The sequence below is a fragment of the Miniopterus schreibersii genome (assembly GCF_964146895.1).
Source record: "Miniopterus schreibersii genome assembly, chromosome: 4".
In the NCBI taxonomy this organism is placed as follows: Eukaryota; Metazoa; Chordata; class Mammalia; order Chiroptera; family Miniopteridae; genus Miniopterus; species Miniopterus schreibersii.
The window spans coordinates 39,130,952-39,152,656 of record NC_138105.1 but is presented as its reverse complement, the minus strand read 5'-3'; the positions used below and the strand labels follow the sequence as shown (position 1 = coordinate 39,152,656).

Genomic DNA, 21,705 nt, shown 5'->3' with positions numbered 1-21,705 from the left:
TAAAGAGGTAATTAGCATATGAGTTAAAGTAAAAATAAAAAAGAATTCTGTGTATTCTGATTTACTCTATAGAAACATGGGTAAAGGATTAAATAAGAAGAGCATTGTTACATGGACCTAAATGACTTAAATAAAGGATTTGGGGGACAGGAAGAGAGCAGAAGTATTAACAGCAAGGCTTATAAGAGTTTCAACACGTGTTTTATTTGCTCACAACATTCCCAACAAAATGACATCACATTCCAACTATTGCTTTTACCCAAAGTAAACAAAAATCTATTTTTTCAAGTTGCCGACCAGTACTTTTTCCTCCAGGGAAAGCTACTGCTTAAATATTTGTTGGATACTTTAACAGAAACATAGAATTGCCCTATCACAGTATTGTAGTACTTGGGTCTTACCTGCACTACATTTTAAATTTCTCGTCAGAAACTGAAGCCAGAAAAAAACAGAAAAAAACCTCACTCATGATTTTCTCTCTCAATATTTTTAATGATTCTATGAATTTTCATGAAAAAATTGCTGATGTGGAGAGGTTCATAAATATGAAAATGGAAGTTAAGCCTCCACAGACTTGTTCATAGAGAAGGTGGATGGACCATTTATCCTGAGAAAATAGATGCTGATCCCCCATCATTAATGTGAGGATAATAAGCATTATTGCTTTCCAAGCCAAACCTCTTCTCTTCTGTGACATGACAACATGTAATCTTTCCTGCTCTGGCTTATGAGTGCTCACTTTTCACACTCATATAATGAGCAAATCTTTAAGCAAGTTCTACCTCACTGAACACAAAGGGGAGAAATGTACATAAACTGTTGTGAACACTGGAATAAGAATGAAGAGCACATATGTTTTCTCATAGAAAAATAAATACAAGTCCAAGTAGCTCTTAAAACAGAAAAAATCACAATGGGCATTCTCAAGAAAAGGATTGTTTTCTAAACTGTAAATGGTGCCATTAAGACATTTATTTTTCTATCTAACTGTATCACCGTATTTTACACAAAGAGAGATTGGTCTAGGTTCACTGATATCCCCTGATTTCTCTCATTCTTTAATGACTGTCTTTCAGAAGATACCTGAACAACTGCTTAATTATTTTTTTTAGACTAGTCTTGTCACTGGCAAACGCTCTTCAATCTGGCACAAACTCTCTTCAATCTGGCACATACAACAATTCATTTCAACATTGATTCACTTTTCTGATGCTAAAACAAACATAACTTTCCTGCTATTTCAGTTCTATAACTACCTTGGTAGTTATTATTATAGACACAGGAAAGGCTCTCAACATGGATTTTAAGACTACTTAAAATTCTAACAATATATATGTGGAAAGCAAGGAAAAGTAGGAAGGCAGACACAATTATCCTATTTCTCTTTTCATCTATGTCGCTCTCACTTAGAAGTCAGAAGGCTCATGTTACACTCTAATTTACAACCAATGACACTTAGCTTGGCTTCCAGACTGTCAAACCTTGGAATCTGTTGGCTTAGACCAGTTCACTACAGAGCTATCTGAAATGGTTACTGATTAGTTTAAGCAAAACAGAACAATATCTATGCTATACAAAAAGAGGTGGATTTAAAGAACATAGTATTGAGCAAACTTTTTAATGACATTTAAAAAATATTATCAAAAATATTTTTTTCCCTAGAAAGGAAAAAAATTATTTAAGAAGTTTCCCCTTCCATACTTGAGTCATTCTTTCATAAAGATACTGACAAAGGTTTAAATCAGTTCAAGACCTCAGCTGTTGAAAGATTAAAACATAAAGGTAAGTATTTTCAGCACAAATATTCAAAGACTAACAGAATTGCTTTCCATGCAATAGTAAACACGGTGATAACAAGGACTTAAATGGTTAACACTTGATCCCTATCAGGATTCTGCTACATCTCAGAAATCTAGTTGGATGATAAAGCATTAAAAACATGTAAAAAAAAGTAAGATACTCCCAAGGTTGAGTCCCCTACCAGAAACTGATTTTTAAACCCCTGTAATACTGAATAGCTAAACTGCCACGATTATAATAAAATGAACTCAGTTTTTTAAATAGCTTTATCTTGTTGAGAAAATCATAATTTTAATGCATGTGCTTTTAATGTGCTATAACACCACCTCTGTTATTTTCCAATCAAATATTTTTTACCACTCTTCTCTTTGGCAAGTTTGAAGAGAGGTTTGTTAATAAGCACAAACAAACACTTGAAAGTCTCAGGTCTTGATGAATCACATAAGAACCAGTTCTTAAACACTGGATATAGACCATGTTAGAGGATGTACCAACTGTCATCGTGTTTTAGATTAAATTATGTCGTTAACAGGCTGGTTTCTGTAGGATTTAAGGAGAACTTAGTAATCACTTGAACCTATCTACAAACTCTTTCAGTTTTGCTACAAGAACTAATGTCTAAAACACACAAAGAAGAAACCATTCTCATTAGAATCTCATCATTATGTAATCTTAACACGCTTGCTGCTCTCCTGAGATTTTAGGAGGATAAAGCTGTACAAAATGCGCAATCATCATCCTCAGGCTACTTTAGGATCCCACAGATTGTTAACTCAAAGAATATCCATACAGCCCATACGTCATCATCTAGAAACACTATGGAGTAAAGCAAAGAAGCAAAAGTTAACAGTAAGTAAAATAAACCAATGATGTTTAGCTGAGATTTTAAATAAACTTTAAGTTTTCTTAAGTTCAAAGACAGCTTTATTAAAACAGCAACTGCCCTTTGAATACAATCAAGATATTCTGAGCAAATACATCTCTTTTCATAAACACACATAGGTAGAGAAGCCCCATAAAAGGCTCTCACACCAGGTACTAAGGTTCTTTTCTACAAATGACAAAAACCAAAGACTGAAGATAAGAAAACATCTTAAAGATGTTGAAAGCTTTAAGTTTCAAAATAACATTGTAATATTTTAAAGTGTGTGTTTAAAGTCAAAAAAGCTAGTCACCAATACTGTCATTCTCTCATTATCTGTTATGCTAAATAGGCAACCCCAAAAGGAGGCCAAGAGTGTTCCCCTTCTCTGACATACCGATGCTCTTGGTGCTACTAATGAGGCAACACATGGGAGTGAGAGTCCTACAAAAAAACCACGAAGAACCCCTCTCCCTCCTAATTAACCTACAAATAAAATAAGAGAAAGAAAATAAAGAGCAATATTTCCAAACTCAAAAACAAAAAATTTTAAGAACCCTACAAAGATACCAACTTGATGGCTACAACACATAAAAGTGAAAACTGATATTTATACATTGTAATTAACCAATTTAATACAAATACCTGATCTGTACTTTTATAGTAAATGGGCTAAGTCCCAAGTTCCAAACTGCAGTTGCCATGACTCCATAGAGGGATCTTTGGAAGGATAAGGTACCTTTGGAGGACAGTGTATAAACAACTGTAAACATACACTGATTGTCCACTAGCTTTCTTAAATAGAATTTCTGAAATATTTCTGTAGGAAATTATATATATGCAGTGTAATTAATCAGATCATTTCTATTACAACATATAAATTCTGTTGTGTGTGCAAAATGTGGTAGAAATAGAAGATACTAGAAATGATTCATATTTTTAAAGTAAGTGATACGTTATAATCCAGTAAGAGTCCTTTAATCTTTTCATGAAACTTCTCTCTATATATGTTGAAATACATAATGCTTTCTGGCTTTTCTTCAAACCAAAACTTGTCAAATTCATAGACAAGATAACCTGTAGGCAAAAAACAAACATATAGTACTTAATAATGATGTCACATCCAAACCATCTCATTTTGAAAGTATATAACCATCCATTAAATTCCATCATATAATAATCAGAAATCATCTTAAACTAGAAGAAATCTGAGGAATTTTATAAGAAATATTTTTGTATGTTCAAAATAAACAGCAATTTCAGCAAAATGCCTCAATTTTAGGAGCTATAATATTGTCAAAAGATACCTTGAGAATAGGGGAAAAAAGTTATCCCCAGAGATCCCTGAAACACAAAAATGAAAGTAACAAGAAAATGTTGGACATGGAAAAATTACAGGAAAGCTGTTTTCTATTTGATTTCTAAATCTCAGAGATATTTCTACTTTTTCCAATGAATCAGCAACCTTTTTAAAAAGAATACATAACTCTAAATAGGTTTAATATTTTTATTTTTCTATATCCTCATTACAGTAGCCAATTTAACCCTGAAAATGTTAAAAGTGTTTAATGAGACTAAATATTAAAATAGATATATTTATAACAAAAAGTGTGAATTTAAAACTACTCCTAAACCCTATTTAGACTGAACCTATAATGACTTTTTTTTTACCCCAGATATTTCTTTCATGCTCATCCTAGACAGGAGCCAAACAAGATGCTGGTGTTGAGGGCACTGGGGTCGACAGTAGCCAAAGATGCTCAAGTTACCCATCTTTATGGAAAGATGAATAGAGAAATGGATAACTGAAGGAAAAGAGTCTCTGATAAGACTTCCCAGGGAAGGTCACATCTAACTGAGATTTGAAAGATGAGTAGACAACACATGGAAAGAATGGAGGAAGCAGGAACAGTGTTCCAGGCTGGGTGAAAAGTCCAGAATCAGAAGACAGCATGATATATTTGTGCAACTGACAGAGGACGTGTGCCTAAATTTTAGGCTGCAGGGAGCTGGTGTGGGGTAGAAGATGAGTCTGGAGAGGTGACCAGGTGGGTTATGCAGGGCCTTGTCATGGGTCCTTTTGGAAAATTGTAGGCAGTGGAGTAAAATGACTAGATTTCCATTTTAAATAACTATACCCTCAATGTGGAGAAGAACCAGGAGAAGGTCTTCACAGAAAGACTGGTGAAAAGGTGATTACAGTGACTCAGTAAGAAAGGCCTGAGGTCATCCAGTTACAAGGGGGATGGGAAAGAGTGGACGAACACAAGAGACATTTAGGGAATACAAGAGAAATTCAGAAACTAGACAAACCTGGAATTAAGGATTAAGTAAAGATGGGGAGGTTATGGGGAAAAGAGGCCTGAATGACACCTTCAACCACTGATTTGAAGAAGTTATGATTTGGCCATTTATACCTAAATAGTTTCCTATATCCTGCAGACATGCAAATGACATTCTAAAGACACAAAAAGATCAAGAAAAGTAGAGCATAAAAGCTAAGCTGGATTTGAATTCTTTGCTTCTGAGCAGTATCTTCTGAAGATGGGGTTCATGCAATTAAATTTTCAGTGTTCAAATGTCATCAGAATAAAAGTTAATGGAACAGTGGTAATATGACTGCTTGAGGATAAGTTATTAAGTAGCCCCAATGATGACCTAGACTTTAAATAAGAAAGGGAGGGGGGCTGAAATTTTTTAAATTAAATTTTCTTACAAGAGTAACAAAATAATCTGCAAATGGTCTGTCCTTGATCAACAGCATTGATTAACCAGTATTCAAGAGGGAAAATTCATTTTATAGTTGATTGAAAAATGGATACCTACAGAAAACTGGGTAAACACTACATTTGTGTACATGTGAAAAAACTGCCTCACTGAATATTTTTAATCAGCTAATATAGAAATTGAAATACAAAATACTTCGGTGAACCCATCTTCTCTTACTTTCCATTTTTCCAAAAATCCTAAATAACAAAGTGATAGAGGTTATTATACATTATACCTTCCCAATTATTGAAAAATTCTCTTTGAAATATCTAGTTTTAACTCCTTTTAATACTCACAATAAAACTGATGAAAGTGTTCCATTGTTGGTACACCAGGAACAAAGTTGTAGAGATGAAATTTCAAAGCTTCACTCTTCAGCAAGCTATAAGCCATCTCTGTTAGATTGATTCCAACTATTGCATAAGAATACCTACGTCAGAAACATTACTAGTTATACCAACTAGCCAAATAGTTCATAAAATAAATTTGAAATTATGCAAGAAAGTAGTATGTTATTTTGATCCATTTCTAACACAGTACTGACTTTACAATAATCTCTACATATTAAGAAAAATAACCAGAATAGATTTAAAAATTTTGTTCTTTAGAGGCTGTTGACTTTCTGGATATAATCTAAGAAATAAAAATAAAGCTCTCGTTACATGAATACCTAAAACCAAAATCCTTAAAAAACCTAAAAGGACCACAATATATATATGTATATTATTTTCTCATTGATTTCTAAAATACACTGAGTAATCTGACATTTTCTCTTCCATTATCAAGGTATTTATTTTTTTATTTAATTTTATTATTATTTTTTAAATATGTTTTTATTGACTTCAGAGAAAGAAAGGGAAAGGGAGAGATAGAAACATCAATGATGACAGAGTCATTGATCAGTTGCCTCCTGCATGCTCCCCACTGGGGACTGAGCCCACAACCCGGGCATGTGCCCTGACCGGGAATCAAACCTTGATCTCCTAGATCATAGGTCGATGCTCAACCTCTGAGCCACACCGGCTGGGTAGGGTATTTATTTTTAAGATGTAATATTGTTATAATGATTTTTCAAAGCTAGGTATCATTGGAATATAAAAATGGAATAATATTATATGATAAAACTAATAATATGATCTCAATTTGCATTTCATGTCAGAGTTCTCAAAGCTATTTCTCATATTCCTAAAAAAATCTTTATAAAGGCCTTATCCCATTTTACAGATAAATTATATCTTGTGATAAAAAAACAGTGAAATACATATAAAATTGGTTTATGACCATAGGCAGCCTTAAAAATAATGTATCATGCAATATCCTTTAAAGTTCTTATCAATTAAAATAATCTCATTTCTAAAATACCTTGAAATACTTTCAAATCCAGATGATCTAATCAACTTAAATCCAAGAGCTTACAGTTTCTTTAACACATCTGGCTTACCCTAATTTTGGATGATTTGAACGGGAAAGAATCTGATGTGCTTCCCTGGTGTAATTTTCACTAAAATACCTAAAAAAATTTAAGAAAATAATGAAATTAACATGAGTCATTCAAACTGAAGCTGTCCAGAAGCAATTTTAAAAGTTGCTGTCAAAATGATACCCACCATCATCCCGATTAATCTCCACCTCAAATCATCTCAGTGACTCAGAAATGCTTTTGAATCAATCAGAATTTAATTCTGAGCTATCAGGCCTATCTAGCATGGGACATGGGCCCTTGGCAAGGCTTTAAGGTATTTTAACAAATAAGCGATCTACCTACCTTAAAAAACAAACAAACTAGAGTTCTTTTGTTTGTTCAACTTAAGTCTGTACTGTTTAATGTCACCAGTGCAATCAGAAGAAAGTTAATAAACTCCATTTTGCACTAAAAAAACCTCCTTGATATGTGGCATCACTAAAATACTGGCCATAAAACAGAAGTATGAGGAGAAATAGATACAGCTATCTATTTGTAGGCTCATCTATCCTGTTGGCTTGCACTCATGCAATCTCTGAGTTCTTAAAGATAGAGACCAAATCTGTTCAACCTTTGGATCTCCTCACGATGCACTAGGAGTCATACACACGTACGTATATGATGATTGATTGGATATTGATGTGAGAATAGGAAGTAAAATAAAAGTGAATTTACATGTTTTATTTAAATTTTAGACAGCAAATCACTGAAATTTTCGTAAAGCAAACAAATTTCTAACCAGATTTCCCTTCTCTACTTTTTCTCAATAGTAACAGAATGTAGCCCAATTTCAGGCCTAATTTCTTTACAGTAACTATCTAAACCTTGTTAATGGTCAGGGTTCCCATTCCAGGTATTTTGCGGTCTATAAATCACAATTCAAGGACAGACCCCCACACTAGAATCTCTTCATCTGCATATCCTTAAAGGAGAAAAGTAATCTTCCAGTTTACTTTCTAGAATAGTTTTGGCTATCAATTGTGTTTTTAGTTCCATATTTTGCAATTTCACATATATGCCCAAGAATAAGTATTAAAGAAGAAAAGGAGACAGAGTCCACATAGGCTCTGGAAAGCCTGGGATTTAGATCACTTGTGACATATGGCAAAGAGTAAGTGTGAAGAGACTTCATTATCATCTTATCTGGTTACGTTTCCCCAAATGGAATCAGAAAGCCAAGACAGAAGAGGCAAGAGGATTAAAAATAGGAATATAACAGTGTAAAAAAGCAATATAAGAGTGTAAGTGGTATCAGAAGGGAGGTCAGGAAGAGAAAGGAAGAGGAAAGGTATTGGTACGTAAAGAAATCACACACACACATACACAAGTACATTTCCAAATGTCTTCCTATTGTTGCCAACACATTCGTAAATACTTCTAGCACTGCAGCTATTAAAGTTCAGAAAGAGTAGGAAACTAAATTGGAGATTACATGTAATTTCATTTAGAGAAGAAAAGACAGTTTATTTTCACTTACACAAGGTTGATTAATCCGAGTATGCCCATGCCTCTGAAGTCTGTTTTGGGATCATCACCCTGGAAACCAATGTCAGCCCACTGCTTGGAGATTCTAGCCTTCAACTTTTTTGTGGGCATTAGAAGGTTCCAAAGCTGTACAAACATGCTTCCATGTTACAAATAATAGTGATGTTCTTAAGTTACAAAGATTTTTTTCCTTCTCATAGCTGATATAACTAGTAAGTTGAATGCTTTCAATTAAACGACTTTTGTAGACAAATTATAGGTTCAACAAAGACTGTTTTGAGAACTTTTTAATTATCGTAAAAAATTTAGCATGTTTATTCCAATTTAAAAGACTTATATAAAGAATAGATTTTGAAACAATACACAGAAATCTAAAATAATGAGATGTCTGTATTTACTAATACATATGTATTATATACCAGAATTGGTAAACTATTGCCTTGAGAATAGTGTTATGTACTTGGCCCTTGCCTCTGACACTATACTTAAGTAAGCTCTATTCTAAGAGTGGGTGATTTGTCCCTAATCAGAAGAAGGAAAATAGGTCTGAATTGGGGAGGGGATCATGAAGAAATAACATAGACAGTATTCCAAATCATATGATTATTATTTTATAAATTTTCATAGTTTTAATTTTTTTGTGGGACCTCTTCCTTAAAGCTAATATATTACTACTAAAGACTGTTAATAATTTTTTTTAGCATTCTTAGTGCCAGATCTGAACTCTCATGTTTTTTACTTTAAGATATTTTTCTAGGCACTCATAATTGTAAAATGTTTCATTTCTTCTATGTTCCCTTTGGTCTTTCTTAGTTCAGTTAAATGGAATTGCCTATGGTCTTTCCTGTAATCCTGTTTCTTAATGGTCAGTATCTTAATTTTATTCTCTCAATAATCTCAGTTAAGGAATAGAAACCTGAATACTCTAGACTTTTCCAGTAGAACCACTTGACTTGAATATTCGAACCATTTAAACAAAAAACAAAGGTGAAATATTTAATGTCAATACATTTTTGGTTAGTTTATAAGATTTGTTTAATTAATGAGGTTTGGAACTCCTTATTCAACTATCTTGCCCCCAAATGGGGAGGTTTACTACTTAGTTGCAAGTAAACTACTGTGTGTTTTTTCCCCTTGATCTTTTTTTTTTACTTATTTTTTCAGTTGAATTTATTGGGGTGACATTTGTTAATAAAATTATAAAGGTTTCAGGTGTACAACTCCATAATACATCATCTATATATTGTATTGTATGTTCACCACCCCAAGTCAAGTCTCCGTCCATCTCCATTTATCTCCCCTTTTCCCTCTTCTATCCCTTCTACCCCTTCTTGCCCTCTGGTAATCACCATACTGTTGTCTGTGTCTACGAGGCTTTTTTTTTGCTTTAAAAGAAAAAAATAATATAATGGCTTTAACTGAATATATTCCTTAAGACTGAGATAAAATATCAGACAGCTATCATAACATAAGACAGCTATCAAGTGTTAGATAGCAACAAACTAATTAATGCAAAATAAATTTTAAAATATTTAACCATTTTCTAAATTTGACATATGTCATCAAATGAGAGACTCACAAAAGTTGTTAAGTTTATGAAAATCTGCAGAACAGAAATACTTGGACTTTTTTTTCTGTTTCACTACCATTTCAGGCATTGTTGAGTAAAGGGACTCATAATAAAAGGAGTATCCCGCTATCCCAAAATAAAATTCGAAGACCTGTGGCCCTGCTTTAAAACAGTCAAGACTCTGCTGGCTCTGAAGCTAAATGAATGATTAGGCTGGGTTTTAACTGGTCCTTTTAAAAATTACTAACAGATTTCCCTTTATATGTTTAAAATCTATTTCAGAATTAAAAGCATTTCAAATAAAATTTATTTGAATATATTTTAATGATACTTACCAGAAAATTATAAAAAGAGTTAACTAAAACTCTTTCACCAACAAAACAAAATTCTCTAAGGGGCAATGAAACTGGATGGCTGTATAAGCCTCCAGAATTTGCACAAAGACCTTACTAGCTCAAGCCTGGTTTATATTTTTCCAGTGTTCAGTTAACTCCAAATGCAGAAAACAAAACTTACCTTGAGAAGCAGCTTTTCGTGTTGCTGGTTATCAGAATCATACGGTCTTTTTCTCACACTTTCTACATCCAAATAGAGCTGTTTATAACCAGATATCTGAAGTAAGCATGCCTTCATGCAGATTTTAAAACTGAAAATGACAAAATTATTATTTTAAAAAATCATTCCTCCTTATCACAATAAAGTAATGCCTTCCATAGCTTGTGATTCATATGTCTATTTAGTTTACTAAACTCCTAGTTTTCAGTTTAATACAATAAGCACCAATAACCTCTTTAAACACAAAACTTTATATGACATATCAGGAAGGATATATCAGGGTCTAGAAAGAGGACACGACATGGTAGGAAGGGCAAACTTTGCAACTGTTTCTTCTTTTCATGTTTTCCCTGGGCAATCTCATACATTCCCAAATCTTTATGGCCAGTTATCACCAACAGACTTAATTTTCCAAGAATATATACATAGCAAACAGGTCCAGGACAAGGTTATCTCAGTTCTCCCAAGTACAACAGCTTATCTTCCCTGAGGAAACATGCTTTTTCTTAATACACCCCTAAACCTATAATGGCATCATTAATCATTAGTTCCCCAAGCTAGAACCCTCCCAGTTGTGATTTTCCTCTCACCAAATACATCAAAAGATCCCCAAGCCCGCATCCTTTTTATCTCTGAAATGTCCCTCAAAGCAATCATCATATATTCATTTATGCTGATATACTTATGGCTTTGTCATCTCTTGCCTGAGTGACTCAGTTTTCTAACTGTCCTGTCTTTATCCCTTCTGCCAGCCTCCCACATCCCCAAATTTACCCTCCATCATCCATTTTCTTTAAAATACCTATCTGGTAATATAGCTTGTTTGCTTAAAAAAAAAAGAAGAAACCCAAAGGAAAACATCTGTGTGTCTGTGTGACAGCAGTCTAACACTCCATGCACTTCTCCAACCACGGCTCTGCACGAGCTCAGTGCCCCAGCCACAGGCTCCGACACTCCCCGATGCTGCTCCGCTTTGTGCCCTGTTGGCATTCTTCCTCTGCAGGGCATGTCCTCCCTACTCACTCAACAAGGTCCAGCTCACATGCCACCTCTTCTGTGGAACTATCCTCATAGTTCTCTCCTGTCCCATTCCCTATTCCACCCAAAATAAACGGCGCCTTCCCCTACACTTACACAGAAAATGCTAAAGATCGAACAAATTGCTGAACCCTTACAGGCCCAGGTACTGGTCCTGAGAACTCAAAAATGGAGTAAGTCAAGTCCTTCTCTTATGGAACTTAACACTTGTTAGGGGAAGAACAAGAGAAAATCAACGACGACAGTACAACGGGTTGTGCTATGTGAAGCGCTCTGTGACAGGACAGAGCAAGGGCCCCTAACTCAGACTACGGGACCTAGGGAGGACCTCCCCGGAGAAGGGCAGAGGAACTGAATTTTGAAGGACAGGAAGGACATAGTAACTGAAGTTATTTAACTTTGGGAAGGTAATGGTAAGTTACCTTAAAAAAGGCAGAAGGTAAACTGGCAATAGCACTGGGCTGGGAACCAAGAGACACAGGCTCTAGATCTGCCCCATCACTCGCCTCTCTGGGCCCCAATTCCTCACACACTAAAATAAGCGGGTGGAGTCACACCATCTCCACAACGCCTTCGGCTCTAAAGCTTCTGACGGTGTGTGATCTCCACTATCACAGGATGTACGCACAGAATAATAAAGAAGCCTGCAAACGGCATACCTGACATCCTTCTCAGCGCTGATACGCTTTTCTCTCATTATATCTTCTACGCACTTGTCCACTTCACTCTGAACAACTGTCGCTTTCTGTAAAACCTATTGATGTGACAAAAAGCTGATTGAGAAAAATCCCTTATAGCTGAAAAGAACAATAAGTTTTGAGATATTTAGTCAACTCTACAATGCCAATATTAAAATGCAAAATGAAACCAAATTTGTTTCCAATTTTCAGTTGGGCTTAGATCACTCAAGCAATTATTTAATTAACTGAGAGAGCGGTAACACATTCAGATAAAAGCTTCCTTAACCGAGAATCGAGAGGTTCTCTTAGTGAATGAGCTAACACCATAGTGCGCTTATGAAGTACAGACTTTTTACAAAATTCAAAAATGACATAATAAAAACATGTGCAAAAAATTTTAATGCAGAAGTAAAAAAACTTTTAAATGAAGAAGAGCATAAAGAATAAAACACGAATAATCTTGTAATCTTACCAGTGACAGGCACTGTAATAGATCAGCATATATGCTTGGGGTCTTTGTTTTATGCATACAAAACAGATTTCTTAAATAATGCATCCTATATATGTCCACTGGATCCTTCCTTCCATCAAACAAGCACATGCAGGCCTTCCTTATCCTTGAGGTTTCTTTAACTCTTGTCCCTCTCTGGTATCCTTTATACTCCAGACAAAATACTCCAGTCATTTCTCTGCTTACCCTGTGCTTTCATATGCAATGCTCCTTTCCTTGGTCTAGAAACTTATCAATCCTTTCCATTTTTAAGCTAGCTCACATACCAGGTCCAGAAAGCACTCCCTCATTCTATTCAAGTGGAAGTAACCTCTCCTCTCTTGGAATCCCCATAACAACTTATCTGGAATCTCTCTATGATCACAACCAGCATTAAACAACAATGAAAGGAAAAGAGAAAATAATTGGAAAACACCACTTTCTGTATTATATATTAAATGGGAAACTCTTTGAGGACAGACTGTATCTAGCTTATCTTTTCATATGCTGCTTATAAGAGATAATTGACAAATATATACATACATTTGTGTTAGTATATTCACAGAGTGTGAATGCTTCATTTTTTCATAGGTCATTTTCTAGAACATAACTGATATGCCCGCAATATTCAACAAGGTCCACTGTGTTTGTGGCATGAATCAGTAATGCATATCAGTATCACTAGACAGTAGCAAGTCAATATTTTTTTATCCATATTTTATTTATTTTTGATCCCATATTTTTGACTCACGCTATATACCATGACCAAGTACACACATTCATAGGGATATCTAAAATATACAGATGCACATACAGATAGCTAAAATGAAAATTCCATAAAATAATATTTAACCTTACTATGACCAATGTTTTCCAATTATTTCCTATTCTATTCCTTTCATTGTTGTTTAATGCTGGCTGTGATCTACAATGGGATTTCAAAAAATGGTCTAGGTGGCCCATGCTCTACCTTTGCCACACCACATGTATACATAGAAAAAAATGTGTACTACTGTTAGGGAAGTACAGCATGTAACTGACTGAATTATTGGTCCTCATTTCTCACCCCCCTGTAACTGAATTATATGCCCCATATGCCTACCATGGCCTTATGGTGGGCATAGCGTATTTCTCTATCTTGACTTGGGCTTGGCAGCATAACTTACTTTAGCCGATGGAATGGTAATGGATATGACACCAGGGAACTTAAAATATGTCTGTGTGGTTAGGGCTTCAATGGTCCACAGTGAGAACATTCCCCAGGTACTCACTAACTTTCCAACCTGGGTCCCAGAATGAGACAACTGCAACAGACCTGACCTTGGCACCAGCTTGAAGAATCATCTCTCCAGCTGGCCAGCACACACATGAGCAAAAATTTAAATAACATATTGTTATATGCCCTGAAATTTTATGTTTGTTATACAGCAGAAGCAGACTAATAATAACATGAGGTCTGACTTATTTTGGATCAAAAGGTACGTGACCCAGGGTGTTCTATAACTATTCAAAAATTGCTTGATTTTTTTTCTCAAGAAAGAATCTATCCTAAGGACACAGGTGTAAAAGAAGGTTTCCCCCCAAGACCCTGCTTCCCCCAAAACTATTGAGCCTTGAGGCAAAATAAACAAGCAAAACCTCAGAACAGGACAAATTATTCAAATACCTTCTTTGTGCATGAATAGCGTGTGCACAGATGCACACAGAAAATATTTTAAAAATTAAATATTACTTCTAAAGTGGAAAATTTTCACTTAATACTTTTTACAACAAAGACTCCTCTGGTAAGATATTAATAATTAATTCTAAAATAGAAGCATCCTTTTAAAGAAAAAGTTATCTCCCGGTTAAATTTTCTGGAATTATCACCTTGATATGATCCTACCTTATTCTTGGAGTACATCAAGGAATTTTCTGAAATGAAAAAGAATGTTATCACTTAAATGCTGTTTGTGAATTACTCCATAATCAAAGAGTATAAATATCAAGCCAAAAATAAATTATTTTCATAGTTCTAGAAGGTATTTTTGCTTGAATAACATAGCAAACGTTTTAAAATTTATCCTTACAGTATAGAGAACTAGAGATGATTTCAAAATACTCAACCCAACCCAACACACCACAGTCAAAGAGGTAAAGTCAACCTAATTTCCCCAGAGTCATCTGTTTCTAGCAGACCCTGAGTGGCTACTAACCACTGCAAATTCATACGTGACCACCTCGGAACAGCTGGTGTCCCAGAAACTCAACCTAAGACTACAGTGAGAGTGCTTTCTACTACATTTTCTTCATTTGTTAGCCTTTAGGAGTAAGCATTTCAATTTCATGAGCTAGCAACTGAATTATACAACATCAGAGGGGCAAAAATGAAAAGACTTGAGATAATTTGCCTAACTATCCTCGAACCAGACAAATAGCAAAAGAGCTTCTCCATTCTTGTCTTCTGTTTCAAGAATGACTAACATTTTTATTAGTTTATTAAAAAAAATTTTCTGGCACATCTGATCAGTCTTTTTCTCAGCAATTTGAAAAATTCGAGAAAAATGCTTTCGCCACAAAGTAAGGCCTTAACGTTGTTTCCCCCACACACACGCTATAAAACACCAAGACTGCCAAGATTTCTTATCAAGAGGTACTTTGTTCTTCTCAGAACAGTTAAAAGGGCAAATCAAAAGAGCAGGCAATAATTTAAGTCAGCCACAAAGTTGTGAGAAAAGTAGGGAAGTAATTAAACTTCAATCATCCAGCTGTCCTGAGCATTACTCTCTCCTCAAGTCTGTCATCCTTTCAGTTGCCTTGGATACCAACACCCACTCCCCAAGTCCGACAGGGGGTGGATTTCTTAGTTGAAGCATGCTTGTTCAATACAAAAAGAAGGCCTGGTTAAGTCATGGTTTTTCATTTAACACAGTGAGCATGAACTGCAGCTGATCCTTGGTCTTCTTTACCCTGGCCTAAAAGAAATGACCTCCACCATATTTGTCACTCATCTGTGTTCTAATTTAAAGCAATATTTTCAATTATGCATTGAAAGCTGATAAGTTTCAGATGGTAATAGAGTGGTATTGTTCAACAGAAATATAATGCAAGCCAAAATGTGAGCCACATGTGTACTTTAAAATTTTCTAGAGTAGCCACATTAGAGTAAAAGAAACAGATAAAACTAATTTTACTATTTTAAACCAACATATCCAAAGATATTTTACATCCTTTGTTTATATGAAGTCTTTGAAACCCAGTGCATATTTTATACTTCTGCACATCTTGATTCATACTAATCACATTTCAAGTGCTCAACAGCCACATGTGGCTACTGGCTACAGTACTGGATAGTGCATATTTTAAGTCTAATAATGTTTCCTAGGGATCACTGGATATCTAGTACTGTCCTTTCATGAATTACACAAGAGACTAAAAGATTGATGAAGGATGCTGAGTATAAAAATGGATCAAAATCTTTCTCATCACTTGGGTGAAAATTTCAAAGGGCTTAGAAAAGTATAGAGATTTTTCTCTAGAATATCGGTTATAATTATAATCTAAGGAACAACCGATGAATTTCAGGAGCCAGAGAAAATAACTGTTTGCACAGACGGGAAATTCAATAATAATTTTTTTCTTTTTCTGCAAGATCATACAGTTTTAGAGCTGGAAGGACTTAATGCTAGATTTCAAAGATTATGAAAATGAGTTTAAGCAACCTGATCAAGATACACAATGAGTGCATCTGTCACTGAGTAATGAGAAAAAATATTCATTCAGAGTTAAAATTTCATTAGTTTTTAATTATTCTTTTTCAAATAACATTACCTATCCTGTGTGTCCTTTGGGCACCTACATAGGTATCAAAAATTCGCTGCAATTCACACTTTCCAGTCATCTGTCGCAAGAGCCATTTCATCCAAAATCGAAAAAAGTGCCCATAGAAGAAGTCCCACAAATAAATAAACATTTTTTTCCTGGAGAAAGAAATATATGACAGATTTAATGACTTTAAATTGGATTTTAAAATGGAAAAAAATTAGTTTATCCAACTCACCAAATCTCAAATTATATTAATATCTATTATGCTGTTCCACTGTAGCAGTGTTTAAGGAATCTAAGAAAACAATGAGAGGTGTAATATATACTATTTAGATTAAATGATAGCTGTTCAAATGGCCAATTTATCACTTTTTAAAAATTAAAATCAAAGAGACTTACTTAAAACTCTCAGTTCCCTATTTTAATTTTCCATTCTTTGAGAATTGGGGCTCAACAGTTCACGCACAAAAGGAACTCAACTAAACAACAATGAAATCAAATATACCACGTACCACAATTGTTATTATATAAGCTCTTAATCCCTTATGGATGATACCAGTTACATCTATCCCACAGTCAGGGGATGCCGGCAAATAAAAACACTACACAAGGCTTACAAGTTGAAGTATACAAGTTGAACATTGAGTAGATCGCATCCTGGCTAAGTCTTTCTTTTCCATTCAACAGGTGAAGGGCTGAAATACTAAAGAGGGCAACGAACTATACACCCTCAATAAAACGGAATCCTAAGAAAAACCTTCAGCTCCTACATCGTGATGCGCGGCGGGGGTGATGCAACAGAGTAATTACTTAAAAACAAACAAAACGCTCGTCTCCTTCATGCCATAAGCATCCCCACCTATACATCATCTCTAGAGCGGGGCCTGAGAGGTTGTCAATTTCGAAATCCCCGCAGGTCGGTGCAGAAACGCTGCACTTCAGAGACGGGCTGAACGGTAACGTGAGAATGAACCCGTCTACTCCGCGCTCATCGCCACAAAAGAACTGCCAAGCGGAGGGAGAGCCAGCCTCGCGGCGCCCGAGCTCCCCAGGCCTCCGGGCGTCGCTGCGCCCAGTCCCCGTTTCGGAGCCCGGCTGAGCCCGGCTCGGGCGCTGCCCGCGAGCGCGACGGAACCGTCGCACAAAGCCCCGCCGGCCCCGGCGCCCCGCGGATCTGCCGTGGGACACGCGTGGCTCACGCACCGGCGCGGAAGCAGCACGGGGCCAGAGGAAGAGAAACTGCGGCCACCTCACACGAGCGGAAGAACTAGGGGGTGGTGCTGGAGTCTGCCTCGGTTTCCCCAACTGCGAACCGCCGGCAACGGAAACGACGTCCCTCCTACAGCGCTTTCCGCGGGCACCGTGACCCGGAAGTTGGGGAGCGAAGAGGCGGGAACGCCCGTTCCCGAGACTCCGCCCGCCCCCCCTCCGGCCTCCTCCGATTGGCCCGCGCTCCACCAATTGCTTACGCAGAGAGAAGGTCGAGCGCGGTTGCTTTGGGCGCGTGCTCGGATTCTAGGGACGCCGGGCGGTTTCCCTAGCAACGGCTACCCGGAGGCGCGCCCCGCGCCAACGCGGGTCTCGTCCAGCGCTCCGCCGGACGCTTCTCTCGCGGTCTTTGGCGCAAGTTGACACCTTGGAGGCTTCTGCACTACAGACGCGGAAGAAGTGGGGTGCTTTTGGTAACTATTATTGCGCTTTCACCTACGTTTAATCTTAAGTCGGTGTATTTTCCTCCCGTCGTTGATAATTCACTTAAATTATACGCGGATTTTCTACTGTATGTTGGACCCCAACCCCGCGTTCAAAGGTCAGCTGTAATTATTGACGGTCCCACTTCATGGAGGAGGAAACAGGGCGTTTAATGACCTGCTCGTGGCTAATCCGTGGCCGATAAGGAGAGCCTTACGTGCTGAGGAAAGAAGTTTGGACTTAGTTCGATAATAATAAACATCCAAAAGTTAAGTCATCAAATATTTATTCCCTAACTGGTGGTTTTTCTTGAAAAAAGAAACGTATGTACTGATTTTTTAAAAGTCTCATCTCAGACAGTCCATTCGTTAATTCAAGTATTTGTTGTTTGCCTGTTAGGTACCAGTCAGGGTTCCAAAAGGTAGCCTTACAGTGAACAAACACAAATATTTATTGCCAGGGGGCCCTAAAATGAGGCGTATGGGGAGGGGAGTTTTTACACCCAGGCAGTCAGGGGAGTCTCTGTGTTCAGGTGACGTCTGAGCAGCGTCCGGGCGCAGCAAGGCCCTGAACCTCAGGAGTGTGTGGGGAAGAGGAGTGTGTCCAGGCGCCAGGACGGCAAGTTCAAGGGCCTTGAATCGGGAGCATCCGTCATAGACTGGAGGGAGAGCAAGAAGCCAGGGTGGCCGGAGGAGCAAGAGCAAGGGAAAGCAGGATGTGAGTTCAAAGGGCTATTTACAGGGGAAAATAACTCCCCCGCCCCCAGCCCCACCCCCACCCAAGACTCCTAGTCCTCGCGCCCCCTTACTCGAAAGCAACCAGTATTAGTTTCTGGTTTATACCTCCAGCAATATTCTATGAGTGTGTGTGTGTGTGTGTGTGTGTGTGTGTGTGTGTGTATATATATATATATATATATTTTTTCCCCCTCCATCCCCTTTTAACACAAATTGAAGCAGCAAAACACACTTGTTTTTAAAGGTATTAATTGTAAAACGATAGACATGCGAAGGTTGCATAAGTCATAATCCCTGCCCCACAGAAGCAACCCACGGTCAATTTGGCAATGAAACATGGACATATAATAAGAAGATCATAGAATCTTAGATCTTGAAGGGAACTTAAAGATCATTGAATATTTTTTATTGCACATAAGAAGATCCAGAAAGGCAAAGTGCACAGTCAATTTGGCAAATGAAGAAGTAGAAACTAACTTCTATTTCAGGGGTCTCTCCATTAGTTCACAAGAGCTTCATAAAATAGTGAGATCATCCTGTAGGACAATGGTAGAATCCTTTTACCTTTTCATTGCGCTGTACTCACGGTAGGCAGTGCAGAGAGCTCTTCCCCTTGTCTTCGTGCTGACTTTTGGCCAACTTCAATCATGTTTTTCTCCAAGAGGAGAGAATGCTGGCCTGTTTGGTCAGAACCTGAGAAGTGAATTGAACTGCACTTACTGGAAGCAGGGTCCCTGTACATTAAAATGTCATGTGCATGTGACTGCCTCTTTTCTTTTCCACTAATTCATTTGCGCGTAACTGGCAGATATATTAGACCAGATCTGTCCCTTGGGGAAGATAGACTTCTTTCTCTCTTATTCTCTGATTTCCATTTTTCATGTGGCTGGCTCAATGGTGGTTAAATCCCAAGATTAGAATTATGGCTTCAAGAAGAAGTTGGGACCTACGTAGGTCTCTGAACTAAGCTGTGTTCTTTTACCTGGAAAACAGAGGTTATAACATAATGGAGTTTGGTTATATTTTTGAGTAGTATTGAGAAGTCTCTTCTTTCTTGGATTCTCAGGCTAAACAACTAAGACACTGATTTTAGAAACTGTTTAATGGAAAGAGTGGGTTAGTATGACTGTTAATCAACAACTTGTTTCAGTGTTCAGCATTTGATCCATAGAGAACCCAAGTTAAATATTAAAGGCCCCTTTCAGAGTGTGTAAAGTCGGGAATGAAGTGAATTTATATTGAGAAGGAAAATTGTGTAGTCCTTTTACTAAGAAGGAAATAGGTTACCTCTGTGGAAGCATTAAAAATATTAAGGACAGTGGCAACCCTCATTACTTTATGCTGATTTGTGCTGCACTTCCCTGAAACTGTGTTAGGCACTGATTAGGGGGAACTCCTCATCTTTAGGTATGATTCTTTTAATGGGAGATCAGTGAAATATACAAAATGCCAAGGAAGATTTGTTCTCACAGCTACTGGTAATGGGCTTTAACAATGAAAAGAGAATTTAAGCTATTCATAATTAAGTTATGGACTGGGATGGAAGTGATAACCAGAACAAAGAAAATAAACATTGAACCGGGTAGAACTATTTATGTGATCGTGTGTGTTTTTTAAGGCAGGGGATAAAGGGAAACAGAGAAGCAGGAAAATTCACAGGACCCATACAAAGGGTTTGGTTGCACATTAACTATAGCTGAGATAAGGGAAACCCACTCTAGCTCCTGCATCCACCTCACCTAAGTTAACCTATCAGATCTGTTCCAGTTATCCCATCCTGGATGAGTTTAAAGCCAGCGATGCTGTGTTTAGCTCAGGATAGTGATTTTAATTCATCTATTAATGTTCTGGGAGAAAAGGACAATCAACTTGAGGGTCAAGAAATCTTTATTTGACCCAAGGTAAGAGGTCTAAGATTGTATGATATAGTCAATGTTGAGTGGCAGAGGACAGTGGAAAACCTCTTTGGGATTATTGAATGATGATGTGAAATGTACCATAATACCAGCAGGGTAATGGAAAGGCAACATTAACGTCTGAAAATTGAAGCTTGGGGCATATGAAAATGTTATGGTAGGTTACACCAGAATCACTCTGAAGCTAAAGCTGGAGAAATAAGAAAGACTGAGTTTTTGCCTTGCCCTGAATATGTAATTAAAATAGATGTGATGAGTGATAGAGCTAACCCTTATCTGTAAGTTTTGAATTTATATTGTTTCTTCCCATGTACAAAACCATTTTTTTTGCTACAAAAATAAATAAATTAATTAATTTTTTAAAAAATGGATGTGATGAAGGTCCTTGTCACTACCAATTTGAAGCAAAATGTCTTTAAGAGACAGAATAGTCTGCCCTTCACATAGTTTTCACTGGACTTGCAAAACGGAAGCCCTGAGAATTGTTCAGACCTTCCTTTGAAGTAAATGTCAGACAGTGTCAGACTGTGGAAGGACACGTGAAATCTCATCTTTCGTTAGGAAACGGGGAACAGAAGTGCTAATTCCCCTCTGTCAGTCCCCTGTGGCCCAGGAGAAAAAGAGAAGGCTTAGAAAGAGCTGTTAACCTTCATGCTTTAACAGGTAGTTGCCGTGACTTAAACAGGTGCCTGTTCCAGGAGTGGTAAAAACTCTGGAAGAGGTTTGACAAGGTGGCTGTGACTGGGAGTTTTTTGTGATAGATTCAGCAGATGCTGTCGTCTTGATCTTGTGCAGAGAGAAGTACAGTTTGCTTGTACATGAGAAGGAATGTATTGTATGTTAAT

General features: G+C 37.0%; 1 protein-coding gene across 5 annotated transcripts; it reads right to left on the bottom strand.

Moving 5' to 3' along the window:
• Positions 1–187: 187 nt before the first annotated feature.
• On the bottom strand, positions 188–17,884 carry ELMOD2 (ELMO domain containing 2). 5 transcript variants are annotated; one of them, XM_081134113.1, is made up of 11 exons: positions 17,719–17,874; positions 16,915–16,994; positions 16,751–16,810; positions 16,522–16,670; positions 14,597–14,625; positions 12,201–12,295; positions 10,465–10,594; positions 8,371–8,504; positions 6,873–6,941; positions 5,728–5,861; positions 188–3,739 (listed from the first exon to the last, which is right to left on the bottom strand). In XM_081134113.1, the coding sequence occupies exons 4-11, from the start codon at positions 16,661–16,663 to the stop codon at positions 3,594–3,596; spliced, it is 879 nt and encodes a 292-aa protein (XP_080990239.1). In that variant the 5' UTR covers positions 16,664–16,670; positions 16,751–16,810; positions 16,915–16,994; positions 17,719–17,874; the 3' UTR covers positions 188–3,593. The 5 variants fall into 5 exon arrangements, with proteins under 5 accessions (XP_080990239.1, XP_080990238.1, XP_080990241.1 ...); XM_081134112.1 differs by lacking the exon at positions 16,915–16,994; XM_081134115.1 differs by lacking the exon at positions 16,915–16,994 and having other exon boundaries at positions 17,765–17,874.
• Positions 17,885–21,705: the final 3,821 nt, after the last annotated feature.

What these genes read in the sequence shown, in the direction of transcription:
- ELMOD2 (XM_081134111.1), bottom strand. Translation starts at nt 16,663, where the DNA reads ATGTTTATTTATTTGTGGGACTTCTTCTATGGGCACTTTTTTCGATTT. An exon ending in AGCGCTGAGAAGGATGTCAG is followed by an intron (nt 10,595 to 12,200) that starts GTATGCCGTTTG and finishes TGTCATTTTCAG; the next exon opens with TTTTAAAATCTGCATGAAGG. An exon ending in TCAAATCATCCAAAATTAGG is followed by an intron (nt 5,862 to 6,872) that starts GTAAGCCAGATG and finishes TTTCTGACGTAG; the next exon opens with GTATTCTTATGCAATAGTTG.